At 42.9% G+C, this 20,532-nt stretch overlaps 1 protein-coding gene across 1 annotated transcript; it reads left to right on the forward strand.

Annotated features, from left to right (window-relative positions):
* The first annotated feature begins 5,583 nt into the window (after positions 1-5,583).
* Positions 5,584-6,540, forward strand: LOC117347552 (olfactory receptor class A-like protein 1). The gene has a single exon (XM_033918641.1). The coding sequence runs from the start codon at positions 5,584-5,586 to the stop codon at positions 6,538-6,540; it is 957 nt and encodes a 318-aa protein (XP_033774532.1).
* Positions 6,541-20,532: the final 13,992 nt, after the last annotated feature.

Below are 20,532 nucleotides of genomic sequence, written 5' to 3' on the forward strand. Positions count from 1 at the left end.
CAAAGATACGAAAGTGTTGCATTAGCGTACAAGAATCTTCATTGGCTATCGGTTGAGAGGGAAATTAAGTTTAAATAATCTTGCATAGTTCATCATGGGGTCTTTTATTACTACATTTTCCACAGATTAGAGGAGGGCGGTATAAACGACAGCTCGACTCAATTTTTGCTTACACTGCCATTACAATTTGGAATAATCTACCTGTTTACATTAGGCCTGATATCAATTACTTAAGGTTTCATAAATATTGGAAAACTTTCTTATATGACTTGGTGTAATATTCATGGTATGATGATATTTTAATTATTGAATGCTTTTGTATTTTCCCGTAGATTTTATGGCCTTTTTGAAGGTAAATTGCCTTGAACCTTTTTGGTATAGTGTGATTAATAAGTTGTGCATTAGATTCGATTCAATTGGGTGGTATATAAGAAATGAAATAGAATAAAACCAATTTTTATGATAATAAGCGTGCAAGCTTATTGCGTTAGACATGTGCGAGGTCAGTTTTACAGCTGGGTGCCTCCGTTTCGAAGCCCTGAGGCTGTGGGGTGGGAGCCTTTTCGATAACAGCTCCAGGCTCCCAGATGTGATTTCAGGACATCCATATAACACAGCCTGTGTTTAGTCTTCAGGATCCTGCAGTTGGAACAGCCCTAGAGTTCGATGCATAGGGATAGGTTTTCATTTGCAGTATTCTGTAAATTATGTAAGATGGAGCCCCGCCCAAATCCTACTTTCAAACATATGTACTTTATGTATGTGATTTTGTAACCCACTTAGGATTTAAGTGGGCTAGAAGCTTTCTAAATAAATTAAACTAAACAAAAACTTAATTTTAAAGACCAGGTCGACATCCCGCACACTTCCGGGTGCCTTCCAGCTGAGGCACTGAGTTCAGCGTGCCGCCAGCCAGAAAAATTTGGGGGATAATGATCTAAACAGTTACTGGAATATTCACCCTAATGTGGACTTTAAAAAAAAAAAATTTGCTAAAGCGGTAAATGATTTCTGGGTTTTTAAAAAATAGTCACAGATGGGCAAATTTTCAGCTGACTTGGTCACCAGGGCTTAAAACGTACTGAGGTCCTTACGATGCTATGATTGCGCCTTGTACAGCTCACCCACTGGCCGTCCCCTGCTCTTTCACTTCACTGCCACAATGAGAAGAGACAGCGGGCTGGGAGTCATTGTCATTTTTCACCCCTTCCATATTTTTGCTGTCTTTTTCTTTTTAGTTTCAAGTTTATTAAGTTTTTATATACAGTGGTGCCTCACACAACGAACTTAATTGGTTCCAGGAGCAAGTTTGTTATGCGAAAAGTTCGTTATGTGAAACGCGTTTTCCCATAACAATACATGTTAAAAAAAATAATTCGTTCTGCAGCATAAAATATGCTAAGATGACATAAAAAAAGATAAATTTGTGAAAATGGTGGTCTTGCTGAGGCCAAACTCTTTGACGAGGTCACACTGTTTTACCCCACATTCACTCCTTCTAATTATTTCCCGTTTCATTTCAACAGAAATCACCTTCCTGCTTTTTTTAGAAGCCATGATCTATAAAAAATATTGAGTTTATCTTAAAAGGACGACTGTATACAGTGAGAGAGGGCAGAGTCTCAGCGGCAAAAACTGGGACTTAACTTTTTTTTTTTCTAGCATCGGGGAAGCGGCGAGAGTAGCTCCGCCCCCCCCCAACGCATCAGCAGTAGGCGCCGGGCCCCTCCATAAAAGGAGGCGAGCCGACGGTCCGCCACTGCACAGGGAGCCAGGCGAAGGGCTGTGAGAGAGGGCAGTTAAGCGCAGTGACTAACGACTGCCTGCAGTGCCTGCGCGGAAGGATGCAATACATCGGCAGCTCGGGCGACTTCGTTGTGTGAAACGAAGTTCGTTGTGTGAAGTTCGTTGTGTGAAACGAAGTTCGTTGTGTGAAACGAAGTTCGTTGTGTGAAACGAAGTTCGTTGTGTGAAGTTCGTTGTGTGAAACGAAGTTCGTTGTGTGAAGTTCGTTGTGTGAAACGAAGTTCGTTGTGTGAAACGAAGTTCGTTGTGTGAAACGAAGTTCGTTGTGTGAAGTTCGTTGTGTGAAACGAAGTTCGTTGTGTGAAGTTCGTTGTGTGAAACGAAGTTCGTTGTGTGAATCAAGACATGAAGTTCGTTGTGTGCAGCGTTCGTTGTGCGAGGCGTTCGTTATGCGAGGCACCACTGTACCACCTATCAAGATTATCTAAGTGGTTTTACAATCAGGTACTCAAGTATTTTCCCTCACAATCGATCTAACGTACCTGGAGCTATGGGAGACTGAGTGACTTGCCCAGGGTCACAAGGAGCAGCGTGGGATTTGAACCCACAACCTCAGAGTGCTGAGGCTGTAGCTCCAACCACTGCACCACACTATTGACTGTAGTGCCACTCCAGAGGGTATCATGGCCAATTTATTTTTATTTCCTGTCAAATAGGTTGTCGAAATAGCCCGTGCTCCACATATCAGCGTTCCATAAGAAAGAGGTATGCGAACTTCCAATATATTTTGTGTTTTATTTTCGCCGTCTAAGGCTGCATCACCCTCATATCCCTTGATAAAACTTTGGGGCCGCTGGCCATATAAACTGCAGGACTAATATATGAATTTCGTGTTAAGTATGTCAATATTATCTATTTAGATTTCAACATGCTACTCAAAGGGCTTCATGTCTTAATAGGCATGATATTTAAAAAAAAAAAAAAAAAATGGGACAGATATTTTGCATTCTGTGCCAATGAAAAATATCAGGCAGACCAGTCAGCGATCGGATTTTACAATCGGTAAAAGTTGATGCTAAAAAGCCAAATAATGATAGCGCATCAATCGCTTGGCTATTTTGCATGGGCTTTTACTAGTTTGCATGCATTGGATTAGATCAGATCAGAAAATGGGCGATCGAGGGGAAAAACACTCGGACAGCAGTGCATCGGGTTGGGGATTCTGATCCGATCGATCGCTAGATGATCGGTAAGTTTTGTGCACCCCCCAGTAAGTGCCTAATCCAAGGTGCCTACCAGAAAGTAGTTAGGGGGCAAATCCCAGGCATGTTTTACAGGATGATGCCAGTTTTGGACTTAAGCACCGGTGTTTAGTCCATGAAAACCCAGACATAAATGTGGTGCTCCTAAGCCCACTTTAATGTAGGGTCCACTAGGCAAGCTTTTATATACTTGACACTATTTGACTACTAGGCCACACTTCGTCTTTCTTCTTCCTTCTTGTCTTTCTCATTCAGCAAATTTCATTTTTCTTACCGTTGTTGGTCTTTGTATGTTATCATTTGCAGGTTCTAAATACATGTGATATAGATTCCGTTATGGGGAGAGTGTGACGCAGTGGGGTTGTGGGTTCAAACCCACGCTGCTCCTTGTGACCCTGGGCAAGTCACTTAATCCCCCCATTGCCCCAGGTACATTAGATAAATTGTGAGCCCACCAGGAAAGACAGGGAAAATGCTTCAGTACCTGGATAAACTGTTTTGAGTTCCCCTGGGAGAACGGTATAGAAAATTGAATAAATAAATAAATTAAATAAATAAAGATTCAGGTATGTTTATTTTTATTGTATGTTTGCTGATTTATATGCATAAACTGTATATTCAAGTTTTCAAGTTTCAAGTTTATTAAAATATTTATTATACCGCTTATTCAAATTTCTAAGCGGTGTACAGCAATAAAAAGTAAAGTTTATAAAACAAACATTTAGTATTAAAATAATAAAAACAAGACAGTATTAGTCTAATAAGAGTTAAACAGGGAGCACGTAAGTTGATTACACACAAGTAGGAAAGGGGGAAGAACTACAATAATTTAAGTAAAGAGAACATTAAAGGTAAAGACACAAGGTAGGTAGGGAGACTAGCATGGTTTAGTCCTGAAAAGGACAATTTTTTATCCAAAGGCATCCTTAAATAAAAAAGTTTTGAGGTTTGCCTTAAATTGCTTTATTGAAGATTCCATTCGTAAATGATGAGGCAATGAATTCCACAGGGTAGGCGCGGTAACAGCAAAATTATTGATTCTTAACCCTTTCAGGACCATAAGGATCGTAGGCCAATTTTTGTGGTTTTGACGACATTTTTATGGTAAAAAGGGCTTGCAGATGCCAAAAAATTGATTTTTTTTGTGAAATATCATTATTTTTTTTAAAAAAAAAATCACACTTCTGGCTTATGGACAGTGTGGCAAGTGAATCTTCTCGTCAATCTGGCAACGACGCTAATGAATGAATGTCGGAACCAGTTTGTTTCCATAAAGGCAGTATCATATGGAATCCGTACAGATCAAATTTAGAACTGTAGACTATCCCAATCAAAATTGATAGGATTTTAAAGTTATGGGACAAATATGTCCCTTGGTCCTGAAAGGGTTAAAGTATTGATAATCTTGAGAAATAGAGAAATGTCCCTTTACATACATATAGCTGTGTTGCATTCTGTTTTTAGCTGCATAGTTGTTTTGAATTTGAATTTTGGTTTTTTTAACATACAAAAAAAAAAATTATTGTATGTTTGTTGATTTATATGGTGTTTTCAAATTTGAAGTTTGTTTTTATTAGGCCTCTTGTGAAACATTTAATTTTATTCTATTTGTAGACTCCTGAAGCAGGCCAAATGGCTGAAACACGTACGTGTCGAGTCGTAATCACAATAAAGAAACTGAGCATCCACAGGTCACCTTTTCTGTTTTCATTGTGTCTAAGGGCCTGTTTTACGAAGCCACACGGCAACAGCCCCGAAGCCCTTTAAATCTCTAGCGCAGCTTTGTAAAACAGGCCCTAAGTTTTAGGCGCCATCTAGGCCAGGGGTTGGCTAATATATTGTATCACTGATACCTACATAATATAAAAGGCTGCTAGTGATCTCAGTCCTGCTAGAATAGTGGCACTATAATAATAATAATAATAATAATAACTTTATTTTTCTATACCGCCATAGTCAGGTGACTTCTAGGCGGTTCACACTGTAAGAAGGCTGGACATTCAGCGAATAACAAGGTCACAATACAATACAATAAGTCAACATACAATACAAGACAAAACAATACAATACAGTACAATATAATACAACGAGTCTAAATATACTACAATACAATAAGTCTAAAGACAACACCATACATAAGTCTAATACAGTATCGTACAATGAGTCTAAATATAATACAATAGTGAAGAGGGGAAAGTTACAGATTGGGGTTCTATGGGTAATGAATAACTGAGTATTTCTTTAGAACTTCCATTTGAATTGGAGTACTATGGATAGTACTATGGTACTAGAACATTCTCTCCGGAAGTTTTTTGCCGATGATGGGGGTGGAGGAGGTTTGAGCTTTCATGCTCTACCGTGATAATACCTGAGGCTTTTTCTTCCGTTGAGATGGTGCTCTTAAATTTATAAGTGGAGCATTTCTTCAAATGACAGCACGTCCGTACTACAAATGTTCTTCCCCTGCCCTACTTTCTTGTGAAATGCAGCAGGTTTAATCATCGACTGATCACCTCTCTATTCTCTTCCTTTCTTAAAAGTCTTTCTAGGTAACAGTCGCAGGTCTGAGCAGGCCATGGAGTTCAAATTTACCGTAAAGGTCATCCTGCTCCTCTTACAGGTCAGCATCGGTGTTCCGGCTAACGCCTTCGTCTTAATGATTTACGCTTATGCGGCCTACGGGGAAAAGGATCTCAAGCCGATAGACAAAATTATGTGCCACCTGGTCTTCGCCAACCTGCTGAGGCTTCTACCAAAGGGACCGCCCGAGATAATGCATAATTTGGGACTGAACAACATTCTCGATGATGCTGGCTGCAAGTCCATCAATTACATCACCAGGACAGCCCGTGGAGTTTCGATATGTGTGACGAGCCTTCTTAGTATATATCAGGCCATCACCCTCGCTCCGCCCACTACTCGGTGGCAATTCTTAAAATCCAGATCACAAAAAGATATCATCCCTCACATTGTAGGCTTTTGGCTCTTTAACATGGTTCTGTACATATCATTTGCCAAGCAGTTATTTGCTGTAAAAAATGGTACCAGGCCGAGGTTCACCTATGACCTGGGCTTCTGTTATTCAAAATTTATTGAGCCGCCATTTTATTACATTAATATGCTTCTGATAATTGGCCATGATGTTTTCTTTGTGGGCCTGATGCTCCTTAGCAGTGTTTATATCTTGTATGTTCTGAAGAGACACAGAGAGCAGGTAAAGTATCTCCACAGCGCGAGACAGAACTCAAAAGCGATGGCCGAGAGAACGGCAGCCACCAACGTCATCAAGCTGGTCTCCCTCTACGTCTTCTTTTATGGAGTCGACACTGGCTTCATGGTTTACACATCTGGCTTGTCCTCTGTCTCTTCCCTCCTCTCTGAAGTCCGAGTATTCCTGTCCTCCTGCTACGCTGTACTAAGTCCCTTCTTAATCATTAGTTTTAACATGAAAATGTATAGAAAATTTAGATATCCCCACAAGGAGAAACAGATGAAGTCTACCGATATGAATGCATGTCATTTGAAAATATGATTCTCCTATTAGTTATCATTTTCTGTGCCTATTATATACATTGGGGGAATTGTACAACCGGGCACCACAATTTTGGCATGTAAAAGCAACATACCGAATGCTAATTATGAAACTTCATCTGGGATCCTTTATTCCATTATTCTAAGTGGGCAGAAATTTGCATTTATTAGGCCTGCTGAGGTGTGCGCTGTCTAGGCGAGAACAGCGCAGAGAAAATAGCAGATGTGACAAAGCCCTTTACCATGGACAGTGTAAATGTTATTTGTGTCTTATACGCAAACATAATAAATTCATATAAGGATAATAGCCTAGAGTCTGTATAAGTTTGAACCGCAAGGCATTGGCAGAATAGAAATCACTAATGTAATGTAATAATTAACAAAAGATCAGGAAATCTGGAAAAAGAGAATCATAATATTCAGTATTTATGGAAGTTGCTGGTTAAGCAAGAACCTAGGGAAATTAAGTGTATAAAATATTTGTAGAGGTAAAGGTTTAAAGTTATACGTGTTCTTTTTTCTTCTTTGCTTAAAAGCCTGGTCTTCTGTGGTTCTTTGTTTAAACTAGTAAGTAGAGAGTTGGACGGGGACAGAAATCCCACCCACCCCTGCCCGTCCCCGCAAGGATCCTTTCCGTCCCCACCCGTCCCCATCAGGATCCTCTCCGTCCCCACCTGTCCCCGTCAGGATCCTCTCCGTCCCCACCTGTCCCCGTCAGGATCCTCTCCGTCCCCACCCATCCCCGCAAGGAATTACCTCCATCCCCGCCTGTCCCCATAAAAAGCAGCAATTACATCTGACAGGATCATCAATTCCACAGTTTCTTTTGTGTTTGCGCTGCTGTTTTCCTTGTGGAATCTCTTTGGTGGAACCCTTTGTTTTATGTTCAGGTAATTAACTTATAAACCCCCCTCTTTTACTAAGGCTGACGTGTCCATTATATTATATGGACGAACCCTGCTTCCAAAGCCTTCCATCCCTGTGGGAATCCCGTGGGCCAGAGGGGGGTCCCTGTGGGAGTCCCGTGGGTTAGGGGGTGATTCCCGTGGGAACCCCACAGGACCCGCGGGATACCCGCAATCCCAGTTCCCGTGCAGACCTCTACTAGTAAGCTCAGGAGATTGGTAACAGATGAAATGCGGCCCCTACGAATCTCTGCCCACTGACCACTTCCATACGTCTAGTGCAGGGTCCCGCAAACTTTCTCGAACTGCGGCACACTGAAAGGAAGTGGCCGCAGCTCGAGGCACCCGGAAGTGTGCGGGTGTCGCTGTGATGACGTCGCGTGCGGGCGTGATGTCATCACGTGAACGTTCATGCATGTACGAAGGCCCTTCAGATGGGCTCCAAGATGCCAGTGGGGAGGAGGGAGAGGCCAGCAGGGAACAGGCCAGAGAGAAGCAGAGGCGCTGGCTGATTGCCTACAGGACGTGCCTCTCGCCATAAGAGGCACATTCTGTGTAGGCGGTCAGCCGGTGCCTCTCCTCCTCCCCAGTGGGCCATGGCACCCCTGAAATCTCAGGAGGCACACAGTTTACTTAGAATACTTGCCACTGTCGTTGGGGTGGGGGGGTGGGGGGGAGGGAAAACACACGCACAGCCCTACTTACAGAGGAAACTAATTTTTCACTAAAAAACTGGGAAAATTACACTTTCCTCTGTAATGGAGGGCCCCCCAACCCCCCCCCCCCCATCGGCAGCAGCAACTGTTCTAAATAAACTGGGGGGTTCCCCCCAACCTCCTTTCGGAGCGCTATAAACTTACCTTTTAATCCAGCGCGCTGACATCCTGCGTGCATTTGGCTTAGCGGGTGTGTCTGCACGCTTTTATCTATGAACCTGCCGTAAGATGCCGCTGCTGGGTCAGACCAGTGGTCCATCGTTCCCAGCAGTCCGCTCACACGGCGGCCCTTAGGTCAAGGACCAGTGTCCTATTTGGGTATAGCCTTATCTGCATACGGTCTGGTTCAGCAGGACCTTATCTAATCCTTTCTTGAATCCCTAGAGGGTGCTTTCCCCTATAACAGCCTCTGGAAGAGCATTCCAGATTTTTACCATTCTCTGGGTGAAGAAGACATATATAAGTAGTACAATGCTGCAGCCATAAGAAATCCACTCTTCTCCTTAGGCAATGCATCAGGTGTTGATATTGTGGAGTGTGTTAACTTGGTTATTATCCCATGTTTGACATTGTGAGGGCTTATCCAGGAGGGGGAGGAGTGAAAGCATCCTGAAGACTCCCTCACAGCCAGACAAAAAGTCTTCCTCTCAGACTATACCAGGGGTCTCAAAGTCCCTCCTCGAGGGCCGGAATTCAGTCGGGTTTTCAGGATTTCCCCAATGAATATGCATGAGATCTATTAGCATACAATAAGAACATAAGAAGTTGCCTCCGCTGAGGCAGACCAGAGGTCCATCTCGCCCAGCGGTCCGCTCCCACGGCGGCCCATCAGGCCTACTGCCTGAACAGTGGTCTCTGACTAATTTTATAAATTACCTCTAATCCTATCCCTATAACCTTACCTCTACTCTTATCTGTACCCCTCAATCCCTTTGTCCTCCAGGTACCTGTCCAGACCAATGAAAGCAGTGCATGCACATAGATCTCATGCATATTCATTGTGGAAATCCTGACAACCCGACCGGATTGCGGCCCTCGAGGAGGGACTTTGAGACCCCTGGACTATACCAATAGTTACAGTAGGGCTGTAAGGATGGGCCATCCTACTGGGAAATTTTCCAGGGATGACCAGCAGTCTGTTGTCTGTGCACCAAGAATTCCTAAAAGCTCCAACGTCATCAATGATCAGATTTCTCATTTGATGAAGAATGTTTTGGTTTTTTTTAAAATTTTTTACACCCTTTGATTGTTTTGCTCAATTAGACATTAATTTAATAATAAAAATTTTCATACATTCATTCATGCTTTTCTCATTTCTAAATTGGATTGTTGCAATATTGTTTATGCTGGATTGCGGAAATATAATCTTAGATGTCTTCAAATATTACAAAATACAGCAATAAAACTTTTGGGTCATAAAAGTCAATTGGATCATGTTTTTACATTTCCCATAGTATTTAGGATTCAATTCAAAATTTTTTTATCTTGACACATAAATCATTTCATTTACAACAACCAACTTATTTAAACTCTTTGACTATTCCTACATAGATCTTTTCGGACCCCTGTTTGGTTGCACAAGTTAGACAGTTCTAAATCTAATAGATGCTGGCACTGTCATCGAGACTTAGGGACACTGGATCATCTGTTGTTCTATTGTCCATTGATACTTAACTTTTGCAGGTCAATATGGGGGAAGATTAATAACATATTGGAAACATCAATTCCACTGACTTATGAGGCGGTCATATGTTAAGCCCCTATGGATCGGTATAAATGCTGGATTTTCCTTATCATGACCTGGATAACCCGAAATTGGAAGAATTGTGATCGTCTAAATTTCCCTTTCTGGTGGGCAAACCTGTGCTCCAGCTATAGATATGAAAAAATGGATGCCGATAGTTTGGGGTACAGTAATTTATTTAAATTGGTTTGGGGGCCCGTTGACATCTTATATTAATTACTTCACTATAGTAGGTCTTTGATCGTGAATCAGTTTTTGTTTATTTTCATACACATCCAGGGAAGGGTGGGAGGGGGGGCGCAGAATTGAATCGGTTCAGCGGACGGCCACCAGGATGATCTCGGGGCTCAAGGGTCTCTCGTACGAAGAGAGACTGAACAAATTGCAGCTCTACACTCTCGAGGAACGTAGGGAGAGGGGAGACATGATCGAAACATTTAAGTACCTCACGGGACGTGTCGAAGTGGAAGATGATATTTTCTTTCTCAAGGGACCCTCAGCCACAAGAGGGCACCCGCTCAAACTCAGGGGCGGAAAATTTCATGGCGACACCAGAAAGTATTTCTTCACAGAGAGAGTGGTTGATCATTGGAACAAGCTTCCAGTGCAGGTGATCGAGGCAGACAGCGTGCCAGACTTTAAGAATAAATGGGATACCCATGTGGGATCCCTACGAGGGTCAAGATAAGGAAATTGGGTCATTAGGGCATAGACAGGGGGTGGGTAAGCAGAGTGGGCAGACTTGATGGGCTGTAGCCCTTTTCTGCCGTCATCTTCTATGTTTCTATGATGGGTCATTTGGCCTTTATCTGCCATCATGTTTCTATGTTTCTATAATCAGAAAGTTCTATGACATCACAATGCAGGTGTAAAGAGCCTTAGCCTATAGGAAGAGGAGATGCAAATGTTAAGAGCCTTAGCCAATAGGGAGAGGAGGAGAGAGTGGCTGCTGCAGACACCAGAAAGTATTTCTTCACAGAGAGAGTGGTTGATCATTGGAACAAGCTTCCAGTGCAGGTGATCGAGGCAGACAGCGTGCCAGACTTTAAGAATAAATGGGATACCCATGTGGGAAATTGGGTCATTAGGGCATAGACAGGGGGTGGGTAAGCAGAGTGGGCAGACTTGATGGGCTGTTGCCCTTTTCTGCCATCATCTTCTATGTTTCTATAATGAGAAAGTTCTATGACATCACAATGCAGGTGTAAAGAGCCTTAGCCTATAGGAAGAGGAGATGCAAATGTTAAGAGCCTTAGCCAATAGGGAGAGGAGGAGAGAGTGGCTGCTGCAGACACCAGAAAGTATTTCTTCACAGAGAGAGTGGTTGATCATTGGAACAAGCTTCCAGTGCAGGTGATCGAGGCAGACAGCGTGCCAGACTTTAAGAATAAATGGGATACCCATGTGGGAAATTGGGTCATTAGGGCATAGACAGGAGGTGGGTAAGCAGAGTGGGCAGACTTGATGGGCTGTAGCCCTTTTCTGCCGTCATCTTCTATGTTTCTATAATGAGAAAGTTCTATGACATCACAATGCAGGTGTAAAGAGCCTTAGCCTATAGGAAGAGGAGATGCAAATGTTAAGAGCCTTAGCCAATAGGGAGAGGAGGAGAGAGTGGCTGCTGCAGACACCAGAAAGTATTTCTTCACAGAGAGAGTGGTTGATCATTGGAACAAGCTTCCAGTGCAGGTGATCGAGGCAGACAGCGTGCCAGACTTTAAGAATAAATGGGATACCCATGTGGGATCCCTACGAGGGTCAAGATAAGGAAATTGGGTCATTAGGGCATAGACAGGGGGTGGGTAAGCAGAGTGGGCAGACTTGATGGGCTGTAGCCCTTTTCTGCCGTCATCTTCTATGTTTCTATGATGGGTCATTTGGCCTTTATCTGCCATCATGTTTCTATGTTTCTATAATCAGAAAGTTCTATGACATCACAATGCAGGTGTAAAGAGCCTTAGCCTATAGGAAGAGGAGATGCAAATGTTAAGAGCCTTAGCCAATAGGGAGAGGAGGAGAGAGTGGCTGCTGCAGACACCAGAAAGTATTTCTTCACAGAGAGAGTGGTTGATCATTGGAACAAGCTTCCAGTGCAGGTGATCGAGGCAGACAGCGTGCCAGACTTTAAGAATAAATGGGATACCCATGTGGGAAATTGGGTCATTAGGGCATAGACAGGGGGTGGGTAAGCAGAGTGGGCAGACTTGATGGGCTGTTGCCCTTTTCTGCCATCATCTTCTATGTTTCTATAATGAGAAAGTTCTATGACATCACAATGCAGGTGTAAAGAGCCTTAGCCTATAGGAAGAGGAGATGCAAATGTTAAGAGCCTTAGCCAATAGGGAGAGGAGGAGAGAGTGGCTGCTGCAGACACCAGAAAGTATTTCTTCACAGAGAGAGTGGTTGATCATTGGAACAAGCTTCCAGTGCAGGTGATCGAGGCAGACAGCGTGCCAGACTTTAAGAATAAATGGGATACCCATGTGGGAAATTGGGTCATTAGGGCATAGACAGGGGGTGGGTAAGCAGAGTGGGCAGACTTGATGGGCTGTAGCCCTTTTCTGCCGTCATCTTCTATGTTTCTATAATGAGAAAGTTCTATGACATCACAATGCAGGTGTAAAGAGCCTTAGCCTATAGGAAGAGGAGATGCAAATGTTAAGAGCCTTAGCCAATAGGGAGAGGAGGAGAGAGTGGCTGCTGCAGACACCAGAAAGTATTTCTTCACAGAGAGAGTGGTTGATCATTGGAACAAGCTTCCAGTGCAGGTGATCGAGGCAGACAGCGTGCCAGACTTTAAGAAGAAATGGGATACCCATGTGGGATCCCTACGAGGGTCAAGATAAGGAAATTGGGTCATTAGGGCATAGACAGGGGGTGGGTAAGCAGAGTGGGCAGACATGATGGGCTGGAGCCCTTTTCTGCCCTCATCTTCTATATTTCTATGTTTCTATTTCTGTCCTAATTTGATGGCAGGGTGTTATTAATTTGAAATGGGTAAGGTTACTGGGAAAATCTATGTTTCTGTGTTTTATTGAAGAATCATTGGGTGGGTGAGTGGGAGAAAATGGTTGGTTATGTATATCTGTAAATTGAATGTGCTTTTATTGACTTATTATATGTTATCTATTTGTATTTTGCACTATTGAAGTTTGGAAAATCAATAAAGAATTTTTAAAAAATAATAAATTCTTTGACTATTCCTTATTCTCCAATGTTAAAAGGCCTAAGGGCTCCTTTTACAAAGCTGCGCTAGCGGGTTGAACGCACGTGACTTTTCATCACACGCTGGCCGAAAAACTACCGCCTGCTCGAGAGGCGTGCGCTATTACGCGTGTTGAACCGCTAACGCGCCTTCGTAAAAGGAGCCCTAAGTAGAAATGGACCCATTCCGTAGCACCTAGTTTATGGAACCAGCTTCCTAGTCATTCTCATTTGGAACAGAATTTAAAGACTCGGATGTGATATTCTTCAAAATGATCATATCTAATTCCTTTTCTTGGTGTTGTCAAGGTCTGACCTGCCGACACAGCAAGATGGAATTGTTTTTGCGTTAATTAGGTCTGTCCTATCTTTTAATGGAGTTACATAAGAATATAAGCAGTGCCTCTGCTGGGTCAGACCAGAGGTCCATCACGCCCAGCAGTCCGCTCGCGCGGCGGCCCATCAGTTCCAGCACATGTATAGTAACCCTCTATCTATACCCTTCTATCCCCGTTTCCTTCAGAAAATTGTCCAAACCCTTCTTGAACCCCAATACCAAACAAGCGAGCTTCCCTTACTTCCTATTCTTCTCTGTTGCTACCCTGCTACTACAGTATATCGCAAACCGTGTGCCACAGGTGTGCCCTGAGACACCAGCAAGGAGGAGATGGCTGGCACGGATGACTCTCCTCTTTGCAGGTGTCTTTCATCCTCTCCCCGCTCTTCCCCTCCTCAAGGATCCCTCACCAGCGAAGTGACAGGTTCAGAGTTGATGTGATGATGTCAAGCATGCATGCAACATCATCGTATCGACGTCCGCACACTTCCAGATGCCTTCCAGCCGGGGCAGCAGGCGCCGAAAAGTGTGCGGGACACAGCGCTAGTGGTTGGCGCACCCCAGGGTTCTGTCTTAGGACCTTTTATTTTCCCTCTCTGCACCTCCTCGAGCTCGGAGCCGCTTCTGGAGGACTTCCAAGCGTGTGCAGCTGTGATGCAATGATGTCACTTGCAGGCATGTGATGTCATCATACCACACCCATGCATGCTCGGAGAGCCTCCAGATGTGGCCCCAAACATGGAAACCCAGACAGACTGCTGCTTTAAAAAACTCAGTTTGGACACCTGGACAGTCGTCTAAAAAGAGGACATGTCTGGCTAAATCCAAGCATCCTGGTAAACCTATAGTAACCAACCCTCCCCCACTCTGGCATCCTGTTCATTTATCCTGTCTGATTACATTGCAAGCTCCTTCGAGCAAGATCTGTCTCCTTCATGACTCTGTACAGCACTATAGAAATAATAATAATAGGTGTATTAGTGGTACATTCTGACAGGTACCTGCCACCCTGAGCCTCTTCTGCCAGCGATTCTGCACATCTGGCCTATGAAGACCTGAACTTATCAGACAAGGAGATCAATATCAACCAGTCCATCTCTAAATCTGAATTAATATACACCTGAATATGGGGTCCTTTTCTGTTTCTCTGCAATGCTAAGTGTTGAATATTGTGACTTATTAATTGTTCTGTTGCCGAAGTTCCCAAGCGGGTGCAGCAAATGAAGTTTTGGATCTGTAAAACATCTGCAGCGTCCAGGGGCAGACACACTTTGTTCCCCTCTCATACTTGCGTTAGCATTTAAAGCATGAATGAGCTAACGTGCCTTAGTACAAGAGACGGATGAATGATAATAATGCAGGGCCCTGGGACGCTGCAGATGTTTTACAGATCCAAAACTTCATTTACTGCCCTCGCTTGGGAACTTCGGCAACAGAACAATTAATAAGTCACAATATTCAACACTTAGCATTGTAGAGAAAGAGAAAATCACCAGAGACAGTTTGCAAAAGTACAAATACATTCTCCATCTGTGTATTATTAACAGAGAATCCAAAGAGCCTGAAGGATAATGTCAAGGTGAGCAAAGGTCCGTGTTTCAGGTAAGGGCCGGAATCTCCTGGTTCTCTCTCACTGCTGTTCTCTGTTGGGTGTTATTTCTGGACCCAGCTCAGCATCAACCTTTGATCTGCCTGATGTGGTTTCGCTTCTCCTGAGTCTTTTATGCAGTTTGTTGGTGGCTCTAGATTAAAAGTTCAAATATTGGCTTTCTGCTGCCAAAGTGTCACCAGGTCTGCGAGATTTGAGGTCACCATTTGGCATTTTAACAGTATTAAGAACTTAAATTGTTAAAGGGCTAAATTCTGTGCTATAAGCCACATTTAAAATTGGGTGTGGTTTATCGACTGATACTTATGTCCCGGAACCGCAACTAAACGTAGGTCCAGCTATTTGCACGCAACTTAAAGTAACGCCACGATCCACCCATAACCCACCCCTTCCCATGCCCCCTTCTTTGACTTGGGTATAAAATTAAGGTGAGGATCCTGCACTTAAATTTATGCCCATAACCTGGAATTGATTTTAATTGGCGCCAATTCACTGCACTAATTAGCTTGTTATTTAATTAAATTCTGCTTAATATTTAGCAGTTTTTATAGAAATAGGGGGATTGTGTCTGATTCTGACCAAATCGCTTTGTAGTCAAAGTAACCACCAAGATTAGGATCCTCCATTTCTATCTGTTGGTTGCACTAGAGGCAGCAAGAATTAAAGCCAGAACAGAAGCTGGAGCTGTTCATTCACTCGGTTCTGCTCATGGAAGCCCTGTCCTGCTGTTTCTTGGATGGGACAGGATTTTATTAGACATTTTCTCTGTGGATTATAACTCTTATAAAATAGCCCAGGTTATACATGGATGGAATTCCATGTGCTGTCAGGAAGGCTTGACATAACATGGACTGTGCAGTGTGCATAGCTGCTCCTGGAGGTGGTGTTTGGGCCAAACTGGGGCACTGTTGTGATGTTTGCACTAATTTGGGTCCATGGCACCATTACACCTTTGCAGCAAGAAAACAAGTGAGGAGAGAAATCCTTAAAAACAGTCACACTTTATTCGAAATGGTCGGCACTAATATTGATGCAACAGGAAATGGTTAAGATGCATCGGCCTAGTATTTTCTGCCTTTTTGAATTGGCCCCTGAAGAAGCCGATCTTTCTGGTGAAATGTGGGTCCCACTGCATGATGGGCGCTACGAGCGAAGCATTTCATGAGTTAAGTGTTTGGTTTCCACTGCACAAATTGACTCATGAGCTATGAGTGTAAATGTATACAGTAAAACCTTGGATTGCAAGTAACTTGGTTTGCAAGACGAGCAAAACATTTGATTAAATTTTAACTTGACATACAAGCAAGGTCTTGCAATACAAGTACATACAGTATACACACATCACATGATCACAGCTGAGCCGATGGTTCTTCTCTCTCTGACGCTGCAGGAGTTTAGTGACTGTTCTAAATGAGCGAGGTCTTGAAATACATTTTCGTACACTTCCCCCTCCGTATTCGCAAATTCTGTATCTACGGATCCGCGGTTTTAAACCCCAAAAAATGCATTTTCATTTTTCAGGCTATTTTAAGCCCTGTAAGCCCCCCCCTTAAGCCTTACCTGGTGGTCTAGCGGGTTTTGGGGCAGAAGCGATCTTCACACGCTCCTGCCCCGTGCAGATCACTCACAGGAAATGGCACGAGAGACTACGGGAGCTCAAGGCAGCCATTTCCTGTGAGCAATCTGCACGGGGCAGGAGTATGGGAAGATCGCTCCTGCTTGAAAACCCGCTAGACCACCAGGTAAGGCTTAAGGGGGGCTTTCAGGGCTTAAAATAGCCAGGAGAAGCGGGGGTTAGGGGCAGAACCGGCCCGATTATTATTCACATTTTTTCATATTTGCGGGCCAGCTCTGACCCTGACCCCCACGAATATGGAGGGGGAAGTATATTGTATTTTGTATTAAAGTTTTTGGGTTGTGGAACAAATCGTCTGAGTTTCCATTATTTCCTATGGGGAAATTCGTTTTGATATAAGAGTGCTTTGGGTTACAAGCATGCTGCTGGAACATAATAATAATAATAATTTTATTTTTCTATACTGCCATAGTCAGGCGACTTCTAGGCAGTTCACATTGAAAGAAGGCGAATAACAATAAGTCTAAATAGAAAGCTTACTTACTACTTGGAGTTCCATGGTAAAGAATACATGACAGGAGCTTCTTGAGAGAAAGAAAAGGCGTTTACAGCGGGGGAAATCCTAGTGAGAGGGAGAGGACTGTTTTAGTCAATGAATTTGTCGAATAGGGCGGTTTTAATTGATTTTCGGAATGCACTGTAAGTCAGATTGGGTTCATTTATGCAGTTTCTCAGCCAGACTTGCTGTCTGTTCGCTTGGAACTTAAAGGTTCTATCCAGGAAGGATTTGTATCTACAGCCCGTGATCTTTGGGTATGCAAAGATGTTTTTGTTTCTGGTTGTTTGTGTGGGGTTGTGTAGAATGAAGTGAGTTTGCAGGTAGGAAGGTGCTAGTCCCCAGACTTGTTTGAAACAGATGCAAGCAAATTTGAATAGTATTCGCGCTTCTATTGGTAGCCAGTGCAGTTTTTTGTAGTAGGGGCTAATGTGGTCATTTTTTTCTCAGTCCAAAGATTAGGCGAATGGGGGTGTTTTGTACTAATCTCAGTTTTTTTACTGTTTTTTGTGGGATACCCAGGTAGATGATGTTGCAGTAGTGATTGAGGCCAGCAGCATCCCAGACTTTAAGAATAAATGGGATACCTATGTGGGTTCCCTACAAGGGTCAAGTCAAGGAATAGGGTCGCTAGGATATAGACTTGAAGGAGCGGGTCAGTAGAGTGGCTGTATGATTAAGGGGGTCAGTAGACTTAAAGGGGTGGGTCAATAGAGTGGGCAGACTTGATGGGCTATAGCCCTTATCTGCCGTCATCTTTCTATGTTTCTAAGGATGGATAGGATCAGCGATTGCACCAGCAACCTGAAGGATGTTGGGTCGAAGTATTTTTTAATGGTCCTTAGTTTTTCACCAGTAAGTTTGTGTGGTCAGTCATGGTTAGGTGAGCATCTAGAGTGATACCGAGTATTTTTATGGTTTTGGATATTGGGTATTCGTGATTGTTTATTTTTATCATATTGAAATGTGCCTACTTCTCTCTAACCTCCTGCTGGGTTGAGCTCGCCGCTATGAACGGTCTTAAAGAAAGCCAGAAATATAACCAACACCAACTCACTCCTGGGTGAATTATCGCACACAAACCCTAAATGTAACCAATCATCATTCTTACTGTGAATTACAGTAAAACCTTGGTTTGAGAGCACAGTTTTTTCAAGACACAGTTATTTGTCAATGCATTTATGTGAACGAAATGAGTATTTTCTAAGTGGAGGATGTAGGAGAGTCTATGGGCTCCATTTACTAAGGTGCGCTTGTGGTTTTAGCACGCGCTTAGTGCACGCTACAATGGCACACACGCTAGACGCTTACGCCTCCATAGAGCTGGCGTTAGTATTTCCGCGTAGCGTGGTGTTGTTTTTTTTTTTTTTTTTAATTTATTTATTGTTTTCAACTTAAATTTCAAGTATAACACTTGTACAGAAAGCAAGAATAGAATAGATATCAAATACAATAGTAATATAATTCCTAAATTACATAGCCTTAACCTGGAGAAGGAGGAGGAGGGGCTGGTCTCCCTCTCTGAGCTTCCTATGTTAGAACAGGAGTCTCTGACTTAATTACTTCCAGATGTTGCTTTAGGATTTCTTTAGGTTGCAAAGATATATAAATATGTTTTTTCAAAACTCATTCTTTTGTTCAAATACACAGTCATACAATTCACTCAATCATATTTGTTTCATTCATACTTGCTTGACCAAGCTTCCATACATAAATAATTTTCATTCAAAACTATATCTAATTCAGTTTGGGACACGTTACTAACTAGTCTAAACAAGCACATGTGGTATTAATTAACCCCACACTGCTGGGAGCGGGAAAACTCAGAGAGGACAAAGAAGACAGAAAACTAGTCATTGGCACAAAATGGTGTCCAAAGACAGAACAGATATAGTAAAAACAGAGAACCCAAAATGGATTCCTTTGGTTTCCTTCATGATCTGGCCCAACAGCAAAGTACATAAAAAAACACCATTCTTTCCCTTATATTAATCTATAGTGTGTTTTTTCTGGCTTTAGTTACATATATTTAGATTTTTATTCACCCTTTTTTCGTACACTTCTATTTGGGCATGGCCCTAACTGACACATATGCTTGTATCTAACTAGAATTACCCAGAATCATACAAAAAATAGGCACTTTTGTAGAAAAACTCCACAAAAATACTGCACAATCATGTCCATTCTATTACCGTCCCATAAACATCACCCCCTGCTGGCCACGAGCCACTACTCCTCAAACTCTGACTACACACAGCAGGGGGAGCAAGTCTAGGTGACTCAGCAGTCTAGTAGAGAGGTGGAGCAAAGGTGAGGCAAGGGGTGGGACCATGTGTCCTCTTTGTTGGCTTCACAAATATGGTAACCCTACCTCAGTAAGTAAGCAAAACTGTAGAGCTGTTTGTCTGAGACATCTAAACCTCCTTGCCTCCATTTACAAAGCGGATAAGCCCACCCTAGTTTTGGAGCATCTTGAATAAAGATTTCCAGCTGGTTTTCCAGCATTGGACTTCCATATTGCCTTCAGCCCTTCTGTCCCCATTAGACAGGAGATATATAGGTGACATAAGACTATACCACCAGTAATAACGCTGGTAAGTGGCAGAGAGAATCGGCTACCTTATTCATGTTAGGGGGGGAGTCAGAAACATAGCTTAACACTGGTGCCAAGGTAAAAGGAGGGTATCAGGGCTGGGTAGGGTGATGCTGTTATAGTGGGGGTTACATGTCGGGATTCCTATTGTGATCAGATGGTGTAGCCACAGTTTCATCACAGAGGATTTTTTTACTAAGCTGCATTGGCTGCTAATGTACTATAACATGTTGTTACAGATATCTGAAGGACACATTATCCTGCGTTAAAAATCTCCATCGGTGCAAGGCCTTACTAGGCACTGTTTCCCCTAAGCTCAGCAGGAGTCTTCCACTGCATTGCTGCCAATAGGGGGTGGTATTTCATGTTTTTTTAATCTCTAGGGACAGGCAGGTTTGCTGGAGTCCTGCAGACTTTGGCTGTCCCCAACTATTGATAATATCATTGTGAAATAGCACCACCCACTGGCAGGAATGTAGGTGGAGGACTCTTGTGCAGCGTAGAAGGAACAGTGGATGGAGCACTCCCTGCTAACACACTAATTTTAAACCTAACCCTGACCATTCCATATCAATGTGATTTGTTCATTGTTGTGAGCTGAAATATCTCCACATTGTATAGTAATCATCATTGGTTCTGAGATTCCTAACTCAAACCATATGACATATAAAAAAATTATTATTGTACAAATAATCATCTCCCTCTAGTCTTAATCAGGAGCCTAAAGATAGAAAGATCTAAACAACTGATCAC

The sequence above is a fragment of the Geotrypetes seraphini genome, chromosome 13 (assembly GCF_902459505.1).
Source record: "Geotrypetes seraphini chromosome 13, aGeoSer1.1, whole genome shotgun sequence".
In the NCBI taxonomy this organism is placed as follows: Eukaryota; Metazoa; Chordata; class Amphibia; order Gymnophiona; family Dermophiidae; genus Geotrypetes; species Geotrypetes seraphini.